General features: G+C 48.1%; 1 protein-coding gene across 1 annotated transcript; it reads left to right on the forward strand.

Annotated features, from left to right (window-relative positions):
- The first annotated feature begins 1,005 nt into the window (after nt 1-1,005).
- Nucleotides 1,006-5,599, forward strand: LOC114687420 (paired mesoderm homeobox protein 2-like). Its single transcript, XM_037201726.1, has 4 exons — nt 1,006-1,179; nt 1,356-1,806; nt 2,427-2,472; nt 5,576-5,599. The coding sequence occupies exons 1-4, from the start codon at nt 1,098-1,100 to the stop codon at nt 5,597-5,599; spliced, it is 603 nt and encodes a 200-aa protein (XP_037057621.1). The 5' UTR covers nt 1,006-1,097.
- The last annotated feature ends 5,959 nt before the right edge of the window (nt 5,600-11,558 follow it).

Consider the following 11,558-nt stretch of genomic DNA (forward strand, 5'->3'; position numbering starts at 1 on the left):
TTCACAACTCACAAAGCCCTAGGGATGCATAAAGGGGCCTGTGGTGGGAGGGGGTTGAGCCACTCCTGACTAGGTGGGCAATATGTGAACAGAGCATGATCATCTCCTTGGTGTGGGCTAGACCATGTGGACCTTGGGTCCTCCAGTGTCTCAGCCTATGCTAACACAGAGAAATAAACCATCTCCTAACAATTAAGTCAGCCATTGTCCAGACTCTGCCATGATCCTATTAAAAACAAAAACCATGAAATGACGGGAGCTCAGTGGCTCTTTTAAATTTGGGGAATGTCACCTAATCTGGGGAGTCTCTCTAACTTTTCCTCAGTTCTGCCCCTTCCTGCAATGAATATTTGTAGAGCTTGCATCCAGAATAGCTTACTCCTCCTGTCTTTCACCTTCACAGCTGTGAGACAGGTTTGGATCCAGTATCCAGGGTCAATCTTTGATGTCCTCAGGTATCTGGGCCACCCTAGGACCTTGGTCAAGCACAGCTAGATAGAGCAAGGTCTCCACCATCAGAATGAGCTTTTGAATACCAGTGGAATTCAGCCGGGTTGGGAGCACAGTCTCTCAGGAGGATCTTGCCCTGGCCTACCCACATATTTGCCATCATACAGGGCTCTTCAGACAGCACATCCCAGATTGGGGCATTTTGTTTGAAGGACATTTCCATAATTTAATAAAATGATTTAGCTGGGCTCAAGGGCCTGCTGAGTTTGAGAAGGTCTTTGTGTTACTCGCTGTGACTGAATTTCAACATTCCAGCCTTACCCAAAACTAGAGGTGTCAGATAAGCAGCAAACCAGAGCCACAGGTCTGCACCCCCACCACACACACTCACTGCCTTTTTTTTTTTTTTAAAAGTACTCCCTGCTCTCTCAGCCCTAAAGTGCTTCAGGCTAGGCACCTCAGAGGACAAGCCCACAGTTACTGAGCCTGTGCAGTCCAGAAACTGTGATTGGACACATTGTAATTAGGCTGAGTCTCCAGAAGGCAAGCCTTCCGGGTTAGGCATCAGAGCTGTGAGTCTGGCGCCAGACAGTGAGGACGCGGCTTTTAGAACTACGGAACTCGGGTCTGATCGAAAGATTCCCGGTATGGAAACTCATCAGAGCTGCTGCCACAGTTTGAACAGGATGCTGGGTCCAGGACCTGATGAGTACCAGGAACAACAACATGGTCAGTAAAATAGTTTTGACTGGACTTGGGCAAAGTCCGGGAAGCATATCTTTTGAAAAGGCCAGTGGCCATGTGCTTCAGTTACCCCGATCTTCCTGTGAACCCTCTCCAGGCTTTCCAGTGATCCATCGGCCATGATTCTCAGATCTTTATCTTTGTGTTTTTCTCTCTTGCAGGTCGGAATGCAATGGTCCTGAAGGCTGGAGAGGAAGGAGGAAAGAAAGGGCTTTTACAGAGTGGGCTTGCTCAGGGTAAGCTTAATCAGGGTAAACTTGCTTTGGGTAAACTTGCCCCAAGCAAGCCTGCTCAAAAAGAGCTTGCTCAGTCCGGTCTTGCTCAGAAATCCACAGGAGTGGTAGAGGAGGGAGAAAACGAAGAAGAAATGGAAGGAAAACATGCTGCCGATGGTAGTTCTGGCCCCATGAACAAGGGGATCCACGCGGAAGGTGGCCATGGCAGCAGTGTTCAACAGCAGCCTCGGCAAGAGGCGGCAATGCCTGAGGGCACCAAGAGTCTCCAGGCTGGGGACAGGCTGCCTTCACAGCGCTACACCAGATTTACCCAGTCTCAGCTGCAGGCACTGGAGCGTCTTTTCCAACAGACTCGCTACCCTACCTTTCGAGCAAGGTAAGCAGAACGCCCTGCTAGGCGCCTGGTTTTTAGGCAGTGCATCCAGGCTGTCCTTTGGTGCTCCCTGAACCCCTGATTTCCTCTAAAAACAAAGCCACCATGTCTTGACCCTCCAGCAAATTGGATTCTGGAGTAGGGGGACGTGCCCTAGTCTTACTGGGAAGATTGTGTTTTGTTGCCTTTTAAGTGGCACATGAGTGGGAAATTGAGACAATGCTTGTTCTAAATGAGTTTCTGTAAGTTTGAGTGAGAATCCTGAGGTGTGGCTGGGAAAAAGCAGGAGGGATTCCACCTCAGATTAAAATTGGACTAACACTTTTCATCGTGAAGGCTCTCTTAATGAAGGTTTACATGTTAAGTACATAGACGACATACTTGTGTTTGGAGGATTACCCTTAATTTTGGTCCCTAAAAGAAACCTGTTACTGAAGTAATTCTCAAAGTAGGTATACGGAATAGTGTGTGTGTGTGTGTGTGTGTGTGTGTGTGTGTGTGTGTGTGTGTACACCTGTGTGCACACACAAGTGTGGACACAAACATTTAAAAGCAAACAGGACATGTCCTTATACAGTTTATTTCCACCAAAAAGCCTAAATGTTGGAATCTTTTTACTTCAGGAAGGATCTTGCAAGATGGATGGGTGTGTCAGAGGCAGATGTGCTGGTGAGTATTCTAAAAAAATATTTTGGGAGGGCTCCACATCTTGTGACGTTGTTGTCTAGAGGATAATTATAGCAAAGAGTGGGACCCTGAAGTTGTATCCCAAGGACGCCAGACAAGTCCATAGCCAGGCTAGGCTCAAGATGACGAAAGACCTCCATTTTATCAGTTAGGAAATGCCAACCTGGACACCTGAAAACATAAGTTGCCACGGTGCTTTGTCTGTCCCTTGGTGAACATATTGTGTTCTCCATGACCTTCTGAAGACTGTGCAGCCCGCATGCCTCACTTAAGTGAAGAGACCATGTTCTTGCCCACTTTCAACTCTTTCACTCTGCGTGTCTCAGAAAACCTTTTCTCAGACTTCTTTTGTTCTAGTCTGTAAATGTCACATGCCTGGCTTAGTTCTCAATCAATACTGGGACCAGGAAGCTCAAACGTCCCATAGACCTTTTACCTGTCTTTTGTTGGTTATGAATGTGAACTCTGCTCACCATTACAATCAGCCCTGGCTTTTCCAGACCACATGCCCTCAAGGGAAAAGGCCTATAGACAGTATGCTTGGAGGCTAGGGAGGAAGCATAGAAGAGGAAGAAGTGCCCTTTGTCTCATAAAATGTGCATTCTGGATACTCACAAAAGGCTATCACCATGGAGCCTTTCACAGACAGCTTTGAGCCTTGAGATAGTTCTCCGGGGTTTTTGATACTTTTCAACACACAGCATGGACCAGGAACAACCCACGAGCTAGATCTGCATTCTCTCCTGAACAAATGCATTAAAAATATCAATTGCTGGGAGAGCTAATCCAGAGGAAGAAGGATTCTGTGGTACATGTACCAGTAGCTCAGAAAGAAAAGAAACTGAAAAAAAAAAAAAAAAAAAAAAAGTTTCTCTCTGTCCAGTGAGACGGGTGTGTGGTCCATGTCCTAGTTGCTTCATGGGGTGTTTTGACTGTTTCCATGAGAATGAAACCTGTTGCTTCCAGCATTCTGAACAATCAGTACACACTTGAGGTAGGTCTTTAACCATTCTTGGGGTTAGATAGATAAACAGTTCCTGAGCAATCAGAAATGTGGTGCTTTTCTAGGGGTGTAGCTCTGTCCTGGAGCACATACCTAATACACACTGGCCCAGGGATGGATTCCATATATGTTTTAAAATGTTAGTAAAACTGAGCAAGTATACAAGGTTACAGCATGTGTTCTTCAGTGGTGGTACAGTTCAGTGTACTAAAGCAAGCCTTTCTTCTGCTTGTAGGATTGGTTTGGGACCAGGAGAGCCATTTTCAGGAGAAGCAATAGAATGGTGATGCTGATCAATGCACCACCTGGTCCCCAGACCAACAATCCTTGAAGATTTTAGAGCAGCACTTGACTGCCACCTCTGTCCAAGAACCAGATGTCATGGAACCTGGCCCTGCCCCCAATATCTGGACCACCCGTGCTGGCCATGACATCCCTTTCTTCCCTGCAATTATCTCAGCAATCAAGAGGTAGATTCTCAGTATGTTGGTTCCATTGTTTTCAGGTTACAAAAATGTGGGTATAAGTATTTGAACCATAGTAGCCTATTCAAGAAATGGCATTTATTGTAGGAGGATACCTGGCAAGCTGTGGTCACTATGCCATGCCAAGTGAGGAAGATTTCCAGGTGCTATGCTACTTCTTGTTGACCCCACATGATTCTCCGCCCCCTCATCATGGCCTTGTCAAATCACCCCATCTATGTGGAACAATTATTTCTAATGTCAGGTGGAGCAAGTCCCCAGCACAGGACACTGTGTTTCTAGTCATGGCTGTTCACATCCACACTCCAGTAAGTCCCGACCTTAGACCGAGCTGGAAACTTCCCAGAGACTTGTCCCAGGTTTGACAGTGGGAGGAAGGGGTACATGATGTGTGGTTTGCACACTCTCTGTGGAAATCCAGGGCATTAGGGGCCACACTGGCCAGAGTCCTGATGCTTGAGAGGGAGAGGAGAATCCATCCATCCAGATCACAGGAGGTTTCTGCCTCATTTCTTCCATTCCAGCTCAGGGAGCATATGGTCTCACCCTCGCCTGCTCAGAGATCTTGACTAATATGCCTTCTCCCTGCATTTTGTCACCTGCCTTGGAGAACCCTCAGTACTCAAGATTTCGGAGACCTTTGCTTCATAGCAGCTCTAATTTGTAAACAAGGTTGAGCCTCTAGCAATGTTCTGGAACAGTCAGTCAGTGCATAGAAAAGTTGTACTTCTTCTTTGCATATGTGAAGCTGCAGGTCCAAATAAACAAAGTCCATCTTAGTGAGATGGAGAGCTGTGACCTAGGTGTACAGCCCCAAACTTACTGCATGGTGTTGTCCCAATACCGTGCTCTCCTGCCCTTGCAATCCTTAGTCTATTTTCAGTCTCTGGGAATGTGAGTGCTCCAGGGACCTTGCCTGCTGCAGGTACTTGCTAGTTTGCTTTTGAGTCTTTATGATGTCTCCAGCATGCTGATTTGAGAGCCTTGCTGTAGTAACAGGTATCAGAATTTCACTAGGGCAGCATCTATGGCCCTGAACCTGAGGTCTCCCCTTTTCAGGTCTAGCAAACAATATTTCAGGACAGATAACGAGTTCCCCTGGCTTTAAGAATCTTCCACCAGTCATCCTCATTGTCCCTATGCCTGTGAGCAAGGCGTATGACAGAGATGTCCCATTAGACCTGAGTGCTCCACCTTCTCTTGTGTGCTGCTGCACATGGACCAACTGTGGGTCTCTGTACTAACCATCACCTACTGCAAAGAAAATCCACCCTGAGCTCTCCATGAGATATGATGTACATGGTGATGTGCAAGCTGACAGGCCCAGCAGCCATGGATCCCCTGTTTGTCTTTGGTCAGGAAGAGCAGGAAGGGACTCTAGAAGGAGGAATGAAGTCTGAGCACGGCCCCTGGCCCCAGGCTGTGTAGGCTGCATTGAGCTCAGTGCTTATTCTACAGTCCCATGGGTTTTGGAATAGTCTGAAAACTGTTCTCGGTCTTGTAAGGGTGGAGTGAAAGCAGTGGTTTCCAGGGCCTCAGATTGTCTCCAGGGAGCCTGAGTCCCTGGCTGCTTCTGGCTTCCACTGTTTCTCTGTAGGAAGAAGAGTTCCGACACCAGTGAGGCCCCTCCTCCTCCCTAATACCCCCACAGTCCTTCACACGTACACACGGCTGCAGCTGCCAATACCACCACTGCCTCTGCTCCTAATTGACTTCTGGATGGTATTTTGCAATCAGCTTTATCTAAGGATAATCGCAAAGAGCTCATGGTGGGGACAAAACTTAGAGAAGCAGAGAGAAGGTGGGGGAGCAGGGAGAGAGAGAGAGATGTGTTCACTGGGGCCCTGGAGACATCAGGAGGAAGGGTCCTGAGGCTCCACATTGGATGTTCCAGCAAGAGATGTCTTTCTTGAGTTCCATTCGGGCCCTTGCCACCAATCTTCCAGGTACAGAGTGTTATCTGCTGACCTGCTCCAGTACCTGGCTGCCACATCCAGTGGGTTCAATCTTCTCACTGGTGCTGATACTCCAAAAACTGAGATGTACCATTGACCCTCTTCCTGGGAAGACAGGAGAAACTGGGAACAAACATCTACTAAGCCCAGTTGGAGCTATCCAGCCTTTTACTTCCTGTGTCTTAAACATCTCTCCCTTATTATGAAATGGTTCACCTCCATTTGGAATGTTTTGTGTCTTCAGGAGCTTTCCTCCAAATGGAATGTCTTATCTTGGAGGAAACTGCTACAAAAAATGTGTATCCAGCTGCAGGGCCAGACCCTTTTGAGGCATCCTCTAGGTGACCACATGTCTGTCTCAGGTTCTGACTGGCCTTCCTATCAATTAGATGAGGCTCCACTTTTCTGAGGCTTACATCGCTGTGCAAGGGACCAGTTGTGTGTCTGTGAGAGGGCACCCTCATAAAACATGGACAGAGACTGTGGGGAGACCATGTAAATATGTGTGAGCAGGCATCTGTGTTTCTGTCAGCCGACTACACATGACTGCCTGGGATCTGTCTAAGAGAAAGAGCTTTCATCGACACTTTAGAAGTGAAGACTTTCTGCTGTTCATTGAGGACATTTTGTAAACATCCCTTCCCTCAGATATCCCATATCCATTCACAGATTCTTCCTGAATCATGAGGCTCAGTTTCTATGACTTCCCTTGTAACTTTTCCAAGGGTTGCACTGGCTTTTTTGCAGTGCTGCACAACACACTGTAAACATAGGACCAAAATGCCACTGCTGAAGGTGGAGGTCAGAGCCTGGCCTGTGCTTTCAGAGTCCTTGAAGACTCTTGAACAGACACGCACAGAGCTGACCCTGTCCACTCAATGTTCATCTCATGTGTCATAGAGACTCGGAAATGTGGGGTCTGGGAAGTTCAGAAATTATCCTCATGTGCTCATTGTGAGCCTCCCCTTCCCCACTCTCCATGCTAAAATCAGCCTGCAATCTCCCATAAAACCATTCCTAAGGTGTTCTGTGAGGTCCAAGAGCATGGGCCAGGGCAGGCAGCCAGGTCTGAGCAGGTCTTCTAAAAGTAAGATTCACTGTCCTTCCCCCACCCCATGCTTGGGCCACGCCCCAGCCCATTCTCACTTCAGAGACACACCCACTAATGTAGGAAGCACTCAGAAAGCCAATAGCAATCTTGAAAGAGGAGGGCCTGAACCTTTGTGTCAGCAACCTACTGAAAGCCCCCAGGGTAAGGCTCCTTCCAAACACTCAGGGAGGGTGCTGGTGACTAGGTGTCTGAGGAGCAGCAGCCATGGAGAACCTCCACAATTACAACAACAACTTCTGCCATCATCTGGAGGACTATGAGGAGGACAGTGGGCCCCACCCTGAACAGGAGGGAGCACCTGAATCAGGTGGCAGGGTCTATGAAGGAGCTCTAAGCCTGGACAACAGTGAGAACCAACAGGGCAACCTCAACCAGGGAGGCCACATGAGCCTGGGTCCTGAAGGTGACCACAGCAACCAGGTTGCCATGGAGGCAGACCCAGAGGAGTCAGCCATCTTGCTGGCTGAGGTTCCAAGGCGCCAGCCCAGCAGGCACCAAATCCAGTTCCACTTCACACAGTGGCAGGTACAGGAAATGGAGACCATTTTCCAAGAAACCCAGTACCCGGATGTGCTCACAAGGTATGTGGCTGGCATTAGGAGGCACCCTGGCCTCCAGAGACTAGTGTTCATATTGACCTGGCCTTTACCCCTTCTGGGCCCTGTCCTCCCCATTCATTTCCAAACCACAGGTAGCTTCTACCCCATGATGGGTGTGGGGGTTTGCTTGTGGCATCGAGCTCATGTTTGAATCAAGGTTAGTGTTTTCATGCAGTGGTGGCATGAGACAGGTGAGCTTACTGCTCATGTCCTTCTTTATCTCGGTTCTCAACCGTGGTGCAACATGGGTGAATGAAAATCGTGTAGGAACTCAAACTACTCTGATGCTTTAGAATTCTGCAATGTTATGATTTGTCTGACAGAGCTCTAGAAGTCCATTCCTCTTGACCCACTGTATCAAAATTCCCTTCTTCTTCCACCCCAGAACCTGATGTCTTCTTCCTTCCTGGTGTAAACAGTAGTGCTCTACAGGCCGCCTCTGACAGAGATCAAAGTCCTTTTTTGACTAATTTGTCATAGTTCTCGGGCTTCTCAGCTGTAGTTTCTGATGCTGTTCAGATCTTTTTGGGTATGAATCTCACACTACTGTATCAACATACCCTGTCTTTGTTCAGAATCCCTCCTCTGAGGAGTTCAGGGTTGTTTTTGCCTTGTGGCTATGGGGGTGGGGTTGATGTTACCTGGGATTACAAAACTCTCTTCAGCTCCAGGCTTCTGGTCTTGGCTATGTAAACTCTGAAATGGAGTTACTGGATTGAGTCTTTTCCTAAGCAATGCTTTTCCTCACGTAGTGCATGAGTAGATATTTCCACCCTCAGTCTAGAAGCTCCTGTTTTCTCTGAGTCCTCACTTCTTGATTGTGTTAGCTACCCCACTGGGTAAGAGATTGTGACAGTGTTCTTTCCAAACATTTTCCTACACTGTGGTTGTCTTTGTCACTTTTGTGTGTCTGTGGTGAGGGTTGAAGGCAGGGAATGTGTACACTCCACAGGCAGTCCTCTGCCAAGTACCAGGGACCCAGTGTGGAGTACAAGAACAAGAGATATGGTCTACACATTTCCACAAAGCCTCCAGAGCTACTGGGGGATCATTTCTTATTGCCAGCAAATGGGTTCCCATAGTTGACCTCCACACGTTCCGTAGGAAGCTAATTCACCAGGGCAAAAGGACTCATGAAGTTGCAACTCGGAAGGCTCCTTCTACACTCTACTTTCCCAAGGGCCACACCTTCCCCCTAAACACATTCTGCTCACTGAAGCTCCAAACTGCTGTTGGTTTTGGACCTCAGGGACTCAGTCCATTGCAGCTGTCAATCATCCCAGGAAGCCAGGAAGGAAGGCTTCTGATTGGTTAAGATAACCTGCATGTCAGGTCCTTAGGTCCAGAAATGAAAGAACCCTTTCTGGTGGAGTAGTTCTCCTGCCAGAACTATAGGGGGCTCCCCCTCAGAATGTGAAGAGGCACAAAGAAGGCCAACCTCAAGCGACTTTGACAGCATTCCGGTCATGGAGCATGGAAACATCAACCACCTGCCTCTTGAGGGACCTGACCAGGAAAAATGGAAAGGACAGTGCATGCTAGGAGTGGTGGGTTGGCCATGTCCATGAGTGGATGCTTTTCCTCAGTAGTGACTGGAGACACATGGGGCACTGAAGGCTTCACCTGAGTTGACTTCATAGGTGAGTTGGCCATGTCCATGAGGGGATGCTGTCTGTCAGAAGTGACTGGACAGGTGTGGGGCACTGAGGGCTTCACCTGCCTTGATGTCATAGCGACTTTGCACCACCCTGGGCCCTGTCGCCTCTTCTTTCTGTTTCCCACTTTCAGGTGCTGAGACACCCATGCTCTCACCATATGAAGAGGGAAAAAATGAAGAAGAGAGAGGAAGGGACCACCCTTGGTCGGGAGTCCCAACAGCAGAATGGAGAGGAGGAGAACAGAAAAACAGGGCAGAGTGGAGAAGGTCCCTCTGCTGCTGTACCTTCAGGCCTCATGGATGACCCACAGGGTGCCAGTCCCAATAGCCAGAAAAATGAGCGTCCATTAAAGACGCCATTTCCTGAGAGCATAGGGGGCACCGAGGCTGTGCAGCTTTGTGACCTGTGTACAGCATATGTCACATCTGGTGCCCCAAGCACAGTGTATGTCAGTAACAGTGCCTGGTGTACAGCCTGTGCCTGTTCCTGTGCCCCAGGTACAGCCTGTGCCTGTTACTGTGCCCCAGGTACAGCCTGTGCCTCTTACTGTACCCCAGGTACAGCCTGTGCCTGTTACTGTGCCCCAGGTACAGCCTGTGCCTGTTACTGTGCCCCAGGTACAGCCTGTGCCTGTTACTGTGCCCCATGTACAGCTTGTGTCAATCACTGAGGCCCAGATACTGCCAATGCCTGTTTCTGTTCCTCATGTATGCCAGTTTCTATGTCTAATGTACAGCATATGCCAGTTAAGGTATCTAGCACACCACCTATGGCAGTTCCTATTGCACACCCTATGCCATTCCAGGTGGGTTGTGTACTGCCATACCAATTACAGTACCCAATGTGCACTCTATGCCAAGTACAGTGTCACCCAATGAGCAACCTGTGCCATTACAGGACCCGATGTCCAGCCTGTGTCAGTTCTGACACCCAGTGCACAGTCCATTCCAGTTACCATGCCCAAAATGCAGCCTGCGCAGCGCTGGGTCCTGTCGCTGCCTCTGTGACAGGGCTACAGCTGCAGGAGTTGGAACACCTTTTCCAGAGAAATCACGATCCAGTGCTGAAGAAGGGTAAGCACCTTGTGTGGCTTCAAGTCCTTTCATAGGGAACAAGCTGGTACAGAGAGGCTTCTGTCTTACTGGCAGCTGTCCTTCTTGTCTTCATTTACTGAAAAGTTCAGATGACATTTTGAAGTTTTATTTTGTCTTGGAATAATGTGGGGGGGAGAGAAGAGCTGTGTCTCACATTGGGAGTTCAGAGGACAGCTGGAAGGACTTGGTTCTCTCCTTGCAGGATGTGGGTCCTGGTCTCAAAATCATCTCTTCAGGTTGGCTGGCAGGCATGTTCATCTGCTGGCCATTTTGTCTGCCTCCATTTTGCCCTCCAGAACTAAAGCCACCAACACATTCCAGCCTGCAAGACCCCTGCCTTGCTGTCCCAGGGTTCCAAAAGGGAGTGGGAGCTCTGTAAACTGGGAGTGGAGCTGTTCTCATGTAGTTTTTAGGTGGAACAAGTAGAAATGTTTGTCCAGTGCCTGTTGATCTAAGTAAGGTCCTGAGGTGTGTTTGGGATAATTCAGGGTACCACACTGCCTTTGTTTATAATATTGATACATTTGTATCCCCCCTCCCTCCTCCTCTCCTCACATGTCTCAGTCTGGTCTCATCCACTTTGGACTCTCCCAGATGTCTTCCTCTGGCTATACTCTCGCACAAATCTATTATAGACGTTTTCTTCCACCATACCTAGGTGCAAGTTATGTTCCTTTTTGTCTTTTTTACATTCATAATATATATATATATATATATATATATATATATATGTGTGTGTGTGTGTGTGTGAGAGAGAGAGAGAGAGAGAGAGAGAGAGAGAGAGAGAGAAAGAGAGAGAGAGTCTGTGTGTCTGCGTGTCTGTGTCTGTGTGTATGTATGTATGTACAGGTACATTCAAGTCCTTTAATGCTGGTATTCTTTAGGTAGGGCTTCTCTGTAGAGTAGTCCTAGGGTTATAACATTCAAATTTGTGTAGCTAAGGGTTCCATGATCCTAAACGATTAGAAATACTGAAAACTAAGTATAGATTCTATCCTTACAGGGCAATTTGGTTGTGTGGGTAGTTGACAGGCAGAACCCAGCACTTATAATGCTAATAATGTAAGCTTGGTTAAAGAGAGTGTGATAAGAATGGGAAAGCAGAAAAAAAAAAAAAAGCTGGGCGGTGGTGGCGCACGCCTTTAATCCCAGCACTCGGGAGG

Source organism: Peromyscus leucopus, unplaced genomic scaffold (genome assembly GCF_004664715.2).
Source record: "Peromyscus leucopus breed LL Stock unplaced genomic scaffold, UCI_PerLeu_2.1 scaffold_1239, whole genome shotgun sequence".
NCBI lineage: Eukaryota > Metazoa > Chordata > Mammalia > Rodentia > Cricetidae > Peromyscus > Peromyscus leucopus.

What these genes read in the sequence shown, in the direction of transcription:
- LOC114687420 (XM_037201726.1), top strand. Translation starts at nt 1,098, where the DNA reads ATGGAAACTCATCAGAGCTGCTGCCACAGTTTGAACAGGATGCTGGGT. An exon ending in GTACCAGGAACAACAACATG is followed by an intron (nt 1,180 to 1,355) that starts GTCAGTAAAATA and finishes TCTCTCTTGCAG; the next exon opens with GTCGGAATGCAATGGTCCTG. An exon ending in TACCCTACCTTTCGAGCAAG is followed by an intron (nt 1,807 to 2,426) that starts GTAAGCAGAACG and finishes TTTTTACTTCAG; the next exon opens with GAAGGATCTTGCAAGATGGA.